This window comes from Lagenorhynchus albirostris, chromosome 19, assembly GCF_949774975.1.
Source record: "Lagenorhynchus albirostris chromosome 19, mLagAlb1.1, whole genome shotgun sequence".
Classification (NCBI taxonomy): domain Eukaryota; kingdom Metazoa; phylum Chordata; class Mammalia; order Artiodactyla; family Delphinidae; genus Lagenorhynchus; species Lagenorhynchus albirostris.
Window position 1 is genome coordinate 17,247,965 of NC_083113.1, and position 10,427 is coordinate 17,258,391.

General features: G+C 57.7%; 1 protein-coding gene across 2 annotated transcripts; it reads right to left on the reverse strand.

The window, feature by feature from the left end:
• Positions 1–794: 794 nt before the first annotated feature.
• On the reverse strand, positions 795–10,206 carry USF2 (upstream transcription factor 2, c-fos interacting). Of its 2 annotated transcripts, none has more exons than XM_060129872.1 (10): positions 10,131–10,206; positions 9,813–9,859; positions 9,584–9,702; positions 9,328–9,447; positions 8,685–8,835; positions 8,473–8,560; positions 8,093–8,151; positions 1,828–1,922; positions 1,543–1,671; positions 795–1,446 (listed from the first exon to the last, which is right to left on the reverse strand). In XM_060129872.1, the coding sequence occupies exons 1-10, from the start codon at positions 10,193–10,195 to the stop codon at positions 1,357–1,359; spliced, it is 963 nt and encodes a 320-aa protein (XP_059985855.1). In that variant the 5' UTR covers positions 10,196–10,206; the 3' UTR covers positions 795–1,356. The 2 variants fall into 2 exon arrangements, with proteins under 2 accessions (XP_059985855.1, XP_059985854.1); XM_060129871.1 differs by having other exon boundaries at positions 9,247–9,447.
• Positions 10,207–10,427: the final 221 nt, after the last annotated feature.

Consider the following 10,427-nt stretch of genomic DNA (forward strand, 5'->3'; position numbering starts at 1 on the left):
GGGCCCACTCAAAGAGCACAAAAGTGGGGGGCCCCTGGGAAGTAATGCTGTTCCCTGCCATTTGCCTCCCCACTCACTCTGTTAGGCCCCTCCAGCTGCACACAACCTCACTCTCAGACAGAGGAGGAGAGGAGACGGGGCCCTTGGAAGAAAGAAACCAGCTGGGGGCATCTGGGATGGGCGCAGCGTGGCGAGCTCAGTCAGGTGACCAGGCCTAGATGCTGGGAGTGGCTGGAGTTGCACGGGGAGACACAGCAGCATCGCCCAGCACTGCCAGGCATCACTGCATCTCAACTCAGGCCAGGTTTCATCATCAACCAGGGGCAGGGGTCACAGCACAGGCGCCAGAGTTGCAGCGCAAGGCGACAGGCTGACGGGCCAAGCCTGGCTTCCTGGCCATCTGCCCTCCCTGGGGGTGGGGGTGCTCAAGGCCAGGCCCCACCATTGGCTGATGCAGAGGGGAGGGCGTCAGCCCAGAAGAGCAGGGCCAGGAGCCAGTCCTGTTTAGGAACTGGTGACACGAAGACCCCAGCCTCTCCTCCAAACACATGGGACATGTCCTTGACCCTGGCTCCCCCTGTCCCCCACACCACATATGCAACACCTGGGGCCTCCACGAGGCCATTCATTCCTTAATTCCTTCATCCACACAACCAACAGACTGGGTACCAGGCGGTACTGGATGGCAGGGACCAGCACACAGCCACCAACACAAGAGGGAAGCCCTGCCCTCAGGAGCCCTGCACAGACCCCAGACTCCCTCCCCACACCTGAGATGGACAGATACACAGACAGACAAGGCGGGGCCACATGGGGCCAGTTTATTGCAGTTAAATACCTCTCTCTCTCTCTATTTTTTTTTGTCCATTTTTTTCCATAAAGAAAATTAGAACACACTCACACACCCAAAGGGGAGCAGGGTTCCAGAAACAAGAGGTGGGGTGGGACATGGCCTCCCTGCTTAGGTCCAGGCCCCAGGGCGGGCCCCCCAAAGGCTCCCCTCCTTCCCATAAGCACCCTGTCTCAGTACCTCTAGAGTCCAAGGAGGCAGTGGGGTATGGCAGGGGCTCTGTCCTCCTTCCTCTTGCCTCCAGGTGAGGCCACTAGAAGTGCCAGGGCTGAGTAGGGGCCGGGAGAAGGGAGACAGACAGACGGGCAGGGAGGATATTGTTTCCAAGTTGAGGAGAGCAGTGGGTGCTTATCCACAGAAATTCATTATTTCTCCCCGTTTTTTGTTAAAAATCTACTATAAAAAACGCAGCTGGGGGAGGGGCGTCTGTCCCTCTCTGTGCTAAGGGCTGGGGAAAGGGACGGCAGGGGCCCGGAGGCGGCCCGCGCCGCACGCTGCGGACGGCGTCACTGCCGGGCACTCTCGCCCACCATCTCCAGGTTGTGCTGCTGCAGCTGGGCGCGGAGCACGGCGTTCTCGTTCTTCAGCTCCTCGATCTGCCAGACACGACGGGGCACAGGCAGCCGGGGCTGGCTCCCCGCGTCCTGGGGTTCCTGGGCGCGCCTCGCCACCCGCCCAGGCCTGCCGCTCACCTGCTGCCTCAGGAGCTCACTGTCCATCTGCAGCCGCTCGGCCTCCTTGAAGGCCTCCTGCATGCGCTGGTTGGTCTGGCGCAGCTCCCGGATGTAGTCGCAGGCCTTCGACAGGATCCCTCCTTTACTCTGGGGGGTGGGCATGAGCGTCAGCACCGCCCGCTGGCCGCCGCCCGCCGCCCACCGGCTCGGCCCCGGGCGGCTCCCGCCTCTGGTGGCCAGGCAGACTCTCCGCAAGGGGTCGGGGACGGGCCGCAACAGCACTGAGGGCCGGAGGGCACTCACCGCTCCTGTCTTGCTATTGTCTGCATTACAATCTGGAATGATTTTTGAAAGCTGGACGATCCAGTTGTTGATCTTGTCCCTCCGCCTCCGCTCCACTGCAGCAAGAACAGCAAGAACGAGGCTATGTTCACAGCACTCCCTCTGTGCCCGGGCGATTCACCTCCTAAGGCAGGCGCCATGAGAGCCGAGGCCACCCAAGGTCACACCGCCAGCAAGTGCGGGGCTCCGATCTGAACCCAGGCAGCTGGCTCCAGCCCACTCCACATCGCTCCTCAAGAGGAACCCTCAAGTGCCACACGTACCTCAAGGCAGAATCGACAGCTGGGGGGCTGCAGGGTTCGCTTTACCCGTCCAGCGTGTTTTCAAAAATCTGATTCAACATTTAAAAATTAGAAAACTTCACCTAACGATTGGCCTCTTTTGAAAACTGGCGTTGTGGCCACAGTGGGCACGTGTTCTTGGCAGGCAAGAATGGGCCAGAGCCCTTTACACAGGACCCGGGCACCCTTCTCCAGTCCCCATGGCCCCTGCATTTGATTCTCCATGGTGCTCAGGTCTCCCCACAGCTCTGGGCCCCATGATCCTATTTCTCTTTTCATCTTTAAAATCACGGTCTGACCACGTCTCACCTCCACTGGAAGTCCTTTTCCAGGGCCCCCGCAGCAAGTCTCAGCTTCCCTGGCTGGCACTGCGGCTCTCAGGGGCCTGGCCCATCAGGGCACTGGGTCACCCAGGAAGAAGCGCTACGAACCCTCTCTTGAAGGCCAGGTTTGACAAACTACTGGCATATTTCACTTGAAAAGTCCAGATTTGTGATTTATTTCATAAAACACCACAACCTCACTCTGTCTGCTGAGTTGCGGGGAAGCTGCCCCCTTCAGGCAGGACTCGTATGTGTCTTTGCCCTGTCTTCTCATCTGGCCCGTCGTGACCTATGACGGCAGCCTGGGGTCTGCCTGCATGGCAGCCTGAGACCCCTGGTTTGGGGCTCACTGAACAAAGCTATCCCAGCCCTTCGTACTAGGCAATTGCTGGGGACACACAAGAAAGCCCAGCTGCCCCTGTGACTCTCACCCACACACTCTCATCCCTCTGCCAGGGCAGCCCATGGACAAATGCAGGTGATGTCTATAGAGGAGCGGGGACCGTAGGTGGGACCTGGCAAGGAGGGCCAAGGGTATTTTCTCAGGGTTGGAAGACTGGGGGAGGGGTCGGGTGAGCGTGAGAAAGATGGGGTGGGCCAGAAGCTTGCCCCTGACTCCTCTCCTCCGCTGAGGCCAGCCCCACCCCCCGACCCGACTCTCCCTCAAAGGGTGGGCCTGGCCACTAACAGGCACATCCAGCTGTCTTCTCCGGGCACTTGCTTTTGCCCACTCGCTGCTGACCGGTCCTTCCAAGAGCCCCCCACTTTGGCCTCGGTGACAACATCCTCCCACGTGGACTCGCTTCCTCCCTCCCTCTCCTCTCTTTCCGCCGAAACCTCCCCCTACCACGGTAAGATGATGCCCAGTATTGAGCTTCACCTGACCCTGGCCCTGGGGTCAGCGAGTGCACAGACCTGGGCCCCATCGCTACCGTGGTGAGTGAACTTTCCCAGCGAGGACGACCCTGTCTTACGGTCTTTGGGGACTCTGTGGTCCAAAACAGCAGCAGAGCTAAGGGTCTGCCCAGGTCTGGCAGCACTGGCCACCATGTCCCTCAGCAGCGCGCTCCACTCTAGGGGTTCAGCTGAGGAGCTCTAGAGCAGATGGCTGCCCAGTTCCTTCCTCTACCCTCCCGCAGCCCGACATTCCTGAGCCTGGGCTCCGTGCTGCAGCTGCATCCCACACACACTCCTCACTTCAAGCCACCGGGGGCAGGGAGGCGGGGGCGGGGGACAGCAGTTCGCATTTGCTTCTTCAAAATTTACCGCCTGCCCTACTGTGTGCAGGGCACTCCGCGAGGCTGAAGTCCATGGTGGACTCAACCTCTGTCCTGCTGGCACTCACAGCACCAGCGTGACATGCACGTGAACAGGAGACACCGACGCCACAGGACTGTGTGTTATAGCTGAAGACTGTACCGAGTGCCTGGGGAACGATGCATTCTGCATGGAGTGAGGTGGGGCATATCTTCAGAGAAGGATTTAGAAAGGAAACATTTGGGCTGGTTTCTGAGAGGAAGGACATCAGGCCGACAGGCATCAAGAAACCCAGAAACGGTGATATGGAAACACCTTGGAGGGTGCAGGGGGTGGCGCAGGGTGGCAGGAATAGATTGCAGAAACAGGTTGAGAACCCCTGAATGCCCTGCTAGCAGGTCTGGACCTTGTCTTCTCTTCCCCTAGGGGTCTAGGCCCTCGAGTCTAGGGCCTTTCTTGGCAATGCGGTCAGGCCTGTGGCTTGGGAAGACCACTTCGGCACAACCGAAATGGAGGAAGACCAGTTAAAACCAAGGCCATGTCCGTTTCTCAGAAGTCTTAAGTCACACCCATACAACATTTAAAACACAATTTAGAAGCAAAATCTGCCAGGACTAATGGGAGAAATGGGCAAATCCACAAATGTAAGACATCAACACTCCTCAGCAATTGACAGGACAAGTAGATAAAAAAATGAGGATAGAAAACCTGAACACTGTCAGTCAACCTGACCTATACCACCGACGGAACACTCCACACACAGCAGCAGATACACTGTCTTTTCAAACACACACAGAAACTTTCACCAAAATAGACCGTATTTGGGGCCGTAAAAGTAAGTCTCAACGCATTTCAAATAACTGAAATTATATACCTAGAGTATGTTCTCTGACCACAACAAAACTCACTTAAAAATCAATAACAAAAAGATAGTCAAAAAATCCATAAACATTCGTAGTTAAGCAACACACTTCCAAATAAGCCATGGCTCAAAGAAATCATAAGGAAAACTAGAAATATCTTTAATTGAATGACAAGAGAGCACAACCTATCCAAATGGGATAGAGCTAAAGCAGCATTGGACTGGAATTCGCAACTGTAAAGGCTTAAATTGAGAAAAAAGGCAGGCTTAAAATCATCTTGAGAGACAGGGGAAAACCCCCAGCAAATTAAACCCATATTAAGCAGAAGAAATAAATTAGTAACAGTACGAGTGGAAACCGATGCATAGAAAAAGCAACTCAAAAATCAGACTTCATATAAAGACCTAGATTTCTGGCTCCTCAGAGGTTCTGGCAGTAGTGGGCCCAAATTCTGACACGGCAGCGATGGCTGGCACCATGCAGTCACCCTTCAGGCAGGACAGACACACAGAGCCCAGTTCTCCACAGGGATCACCACTCCCCTTTCTGCCACACTAAGTATCCTGACTCCCTCAGGCCCCTGAAGCATCTGCGGCCCAGAGATGGGCCCCTGTGGTACCAAGAAATGTGGGAAAGAGGGAAAAAGGAGACAGAGCTGATTTGAAGTCCACTTCGGCACAGCGTCTCAGGGCTTGTGGATGTGAGGGAACAGGGCAGAGCCGAAATGGCCTGGCTCTCAAGTCCGGCTGCGGTAATCAGGACAGGGGTGCCTTTTGCTACTCTGGAAAAGGGAGGCTTTGGGAAGGAGGGACAGAAGGTTCTGTCTCGGACAAGTTGAGTGTGAGGTGTTTCAAGGACAACCAAAAATGGAGATTCTGAACGGGCACTTCAAAATATGGGTGCAAAGGAGATCCAGAGAGATGGAGCAGAAAGACAGCTTTGTGCAGTGCGGGGGGCAGGGGAAGCCCTGGGAGGGCATCAGGGGGCAGTCTCTCCTTTTTGGAATCACATACTTTTCTGGATAAAGCTCGCAGACGCACTCCCGGGAGAAATGACAAACACCGACAACCGGGGATAGGGTCTCGGGGATACTGACCATCCCTGGGCCTGATGTTTCACTCTCCTGAGACCGCTAGAAGAAGGGGCTGGACCTCCAGAAACGCTAACAGCCAAAGCACTTCCAAACCTCGCCCATCGTGAAGAGTCACCTGGGGAACTTGTGGAAACACGGACTCCCAAGCTCCCCCTCCGACCTACCCATTCAGCACCTCGTGAGGACAGCCGTGACTGTGAAGCCCTGCCCTCAGGAGCAGGCTGGAAAGGAGAATCAGAGCAGGTAGAGCAGAAAGGAACATTCCCGAAAGGAGGGGAACGGGCAGGGTCAGATGCTTGGAGCGCAGACAGGAAAGGAAGCCAGTGGATTTGGCAATGAGGTCATCACGAGTGACCTTAAATAGAGCCGTTTTGATAGAGAAATGAGCCAGACTGCCAAGGGTACGGGGAGGCCAGGCAGAGGGTGGGTCAAACACTGCAGGTTAGGAGAGAGTGGGCAGGCCACAGCTGGAGGGCAAGGGCAAGGTCGCAGCGAGACTGATTTTTACAGGATGAGGAGAAGTCACGACTTTGGAGCTGGATTAATCCAGTGAGAGGCAGAGTGCAAGGAGGGTGGAGGGTGGCTGGCTGGTCTCCCGATCGTTAGCTGTGGTCTTACCAGGCGGCACACCACCCTGCTGGGGGCTCACGACTCAGCGCGCTGCACCCTCACTACGAGCCTCTGGGGTAGTCAGTCGCGTTAACGCGTTCTTAAGAGGACTGAACAGGCGCGGAGGTTAAGAACCAGCGTAAGGTCATACGACCAGTACGCAGTAGAGCCAGGACTGCCCAAGGTAGACAACTGGAGACCCCTGAAACCCATCACACCCAAAACCAAGCTCACACTCAACCCTCCCCTTTAAATGAACCTGACCCCGTCATGAAAGCCTGATTCACGAAATCCTGATTCTGCAGCCTTGTGCTCCTCCGCCCCACAGCTCGGGCCCCCACAAGCCCCGTTCAGGCCCCGCCCTGTCTGAGGCCCACAGCTGCAGTCAACTCTCGTTTCCCTAACCTCTGGTGCCCCACCACCCTCACCATCCAGCCTCCACACACAATCCCTCTGCTTACTTCCCCTCGAAGCAGAATAAAAACCTAGGAATGGGGACCCCAGGAAGGCCTCTGACAAGGCCCCACGTGATCTGGCCCTGGCCAGGCCACCCACGACCCCACCAACTTCCTCTTATCTTTCCTGAAACCTGCTCTTCTTCAGACACACCAAGTCTGTTCCAGCCCAGGCCTGGGTGTTTGCACTTGCTTGTCCCTCGCTGCCTGGGACTCTTCCCATTCAGGCCCCTGCTCAGCCGTCACTCCTAGAGAGGCCTACAGAGCACACTGCCGCCATAACCCTCCATCTCCTTACCCGGGCTTATCTTCCTTCACGTGACACATGACTTATGTTCCCTGACGTCTTATTGTAGCTTTCTGCAGTTTCTGTCTCTCCCACCAGAATGAACACCCTGCAAGAGCCAAGGGGTCTGTTCCATTATCTGCTGCTGTATCTGAGGCCTAGAACAGGGGCTGGCACACAGTACGTATGCGCTGAATGAATGCCTGAACTCACTGAGCAGCTTAGATCACAGCCGCATAAGCCCACCTCCCAATCAAACACCTTTAGGACTCTCAGGTCCTCACCCTGACGTTCAAGGCCTTCCTTGACCCTCCCAACTCTCTCCTCCCAAGCACTCCACATAGAACCTCTGCTTTAACCAAACCAGCACCCACGAAGCAACCTCACTCTACCCTGCCTTCCTGTGCTTCCCTCTGCTGGACAGGCACTCCCAAAGGCCACTTCCCTGGGGGAAACGTCACCTGATCCCCCAGTCAGTGTTCAATCAAACAGCCTGAACTACTCTGAGCTTCCTGGACCCTCCAGACTAGTGGCACGGGGCATGTACTGCCCAGCCTAATATCCACCTTCAGGAAATAGCCGCTGAATGATGGCTATTTGGGTGGAAGTGTCCCCTGGACATGCTCTGGCCTCAGCCAGAGACATGGACTTCTCACAGTTTCATCTTCAGATGTACTCTCTCTCAGACCAGAGCTACTCCTGGAAGCTAGGCTGGCAGAGGCGTGGGAGGGCTTGAGCAAAACAGCTGCTTCGTGGGAAGGCAGGTCCAGGTGAGCCAGACCAACCCAACTTTCCAAAAGGAGCAGGAAATCCATACATGAATGTGAAACTTGCCATTTAAAATATTAGTAATTAATTCAAAGTCACTAGCCAGGATGTTAAACACACTGCAGCTCACACCTCCTGCCTATTTGCTCACGACAGCGAACCTCCACATTTCTGCTTTTCCAGCATTCGACAAGCACCTCTCACGTACTTGTCGCATGCCTGCTGATCTGTGACTCCAAGCACCGGGCCAGGCTGTGCCCGTGAGGCCCAGCAGCTCCACCCTGACCTTACCTTCATTATGTTGAGCTCTCCTTCTCTCATCCCGTGGTGTCCTGGTTCCGTCGATTTTCCTAGAAAAGAAAAAAAAAAATAGGTGCATGTTATCTCCAGCCCATTGGTCCAAACGTTTATTAAGGAGTCAGACTTAAAAATGACCTCTGCAACACGTATCCATATGCAGAGAGAGAAAGAGAAAAAACGAGAGAGAGGAGAGAATATGGCATTTTCTTTACTTAAACTAAAGAAACAAAAACCGACCAAAAAATACACCAACTGCCTGCCGTGTACTCAACTGCCTGGCTCCGATTTCAGAAACACATTCCCTTCCTTGGGCCCCCACACCAGGCCCTCCCAGTGTCCCCTACTCCTGGGACCAGGTCTCCTGCACATACGGGGAGTAGGGGTGTGTCCGGGGTGCAATTGTCCTCTGCGTTCCTGTCTGAAGCACGTCCTGGGGCGTCATCATGACATAGAACTGGCCTGCAGGGAAAGCAGGGGTTAGTGCTAAAACTGGGGACAGAGTCAGACCTGGCCGGGGGAGCTTCCCTCCCTGCTAGGCCTGTTGCCTCCCCTGCCTTCCGCCCTGGCCCCTTCCTTCCTTTACCTCCAGCCTGCAAGCTCTGGTCTGTGGTCTGTACGGACACAGCCGTGGTATCTCCCACACTGGACGCTGGGAAATAGGCAAATCGTGCCTCCCCACTGACAGCCTCAGCTGCCGGGCTGCCACCATTGCTGAAGGGATTTTGGATTACAGCCTAGGGAGTAGGAGGACAGAGGCCACCCTTAGCCATCTTTGTTCCCCAATCCATCCCCTAGTTGCCATATTTGATGTTTACTGCATTCTCTAGGGAGAGTGGGAAACCCCTCTGTGTGTGCCACTCTGCCCTGTGCCTCACAGCCCTGGAACTCGACAGATACTCAGCAATCACTTAGTGAAGTGACCCACTTTTAACTCTTAAGAGACTTTCCTGTTACCGTGATGCCCCTTTCACAAAAAAAAAAAATATTCCAAAGATCTTGCCCCAGGTTGCACTGTACAGAACAGAAATTTCACCTGAGGGCCTGAAGGCAGCATCTTGGTCCCACGTGCCCCACCCCCTGGGGCTCCCCCAAGAACAGAGGCAGTGTCCCTTCTCCATCCCCCCAGGGGGTTGCTGGGCACCTACCAGTGGGAAGGGCGCTGCGGGACCTGGGGGCACAGAGGCAGCAGCGGGGCCGGGGCGCTGGGTGGCCCCATCCACACCCACCTGGGTCACAGCCTGCTGCCCCCCCGCGAAGGCAGCCGTAGACACGACGCTGACGGCGCCTGCTGTGTCGCCCTGGCCGTCCAGCTGACCATCAGTCACCTGGACTACGCGGTATGTCACCTGCAGGGGGCGGCAGAGAAGGAAGACCCGCGCTGGGGCCCGGGTAGAGGCCAGGTCCGAGCCCCTCCCAGCCCGCCCACTCTACCCGGGGCTCAACCCTCCACTTGCCCGCCGGTCTCCGGGCCCGCAGGCTCACCTGTCCTCCATTATTCTCTGTGCGGAATTGGTACTGGATGTTGTGGTCGCCGAACGCCGCCTGCTGGACGCTGGCGATGGCCACCGCCGTCTGCTCCTCCGCCCCAGGGCCGTCCCCGCCTGCGGTCGGAGGAGGGTAGGGGGGATGGTCAGAGGTGGCGCGGGCCAGACCGCTCCCAGTGCCCTCCCGGGCGCAGGTCGCGGCCCCGGTGGGCCCCGCGAGCACTCACCTTCCTGCAGCTCGACGCCCTCCTCTGCCTCGGGTCCCTTGTCGTGACTGCGGGGAGGACGGGAAGAAGAGGGGGGTCAAGGTTGCCCGCGCCCCCGCCCCTTCGCCCAGGTGCAGGGCCCCCATCCCGCCCGCCCCAGTCTGGGGCTGCGGCACCGCCAGGTCCGGGGGCCAGGGATATTCGCGCGGGTCCTCCCTCCCTCGCGGCCTCCATTTTGAGCTGGGCCCGGCGGCCGCTCGGGATCATGGCGGCCCGGCCGCCAGGCCGAAGGGCCGAGGCCAGGGCGCGCGGGGGCGCGGATCGGCCGGACTCCCTTACCTGGCGGCGGCAGCAGCAGCGGTAGCCGAGGCAGCAGGATCCAGACCCGGGTCCAGCATGTCCATGGGGGGGGTGGGGGCGGGGGGGGCGCCGGGCCCGGGGGGGAGGGGAGGGGAGGGGAGGGAGGGAGGGGAGGGGGCGGGCGGCCGGGGGGGCCCCGAGCCCGGCGCTCACGCCGCGCGGCAGGAGGGGACGGAGGAGACACGGGAGCCGCTCGCGCTGATCACGGGGACAAACAGTGGGGTCATGTGAGGAGGAGATGCCGCCGCCGCCGCCGCCGCCGCCGCCGCCGCTGCT

Bases quoted from the DNA above. Each gene is read 5' to 3' on its own strand.
- USF2 (XM_060129871.1), bottom strand. From the start codon at position 10,195: ATGGACATGCTGGACCCGGGTCTGGATCCTGCTGCCTCGGCTACCGCT. The intron at 9,860-10,130 runs GTAAGGGAGTCC...TCCTCCCCGCAG, and splicing joins GCTGCTGCTGCCGCCGCCAG to TCACGACAAGGGACCCGAGG. The intron at 1,923-8,092 runs GTAAGGTCAGGG...TTCTTGCTGCAG, and splicing joins GAGAGCTCAACATAATGAAG to TGGAGCGGAGGCGGAGGGAC.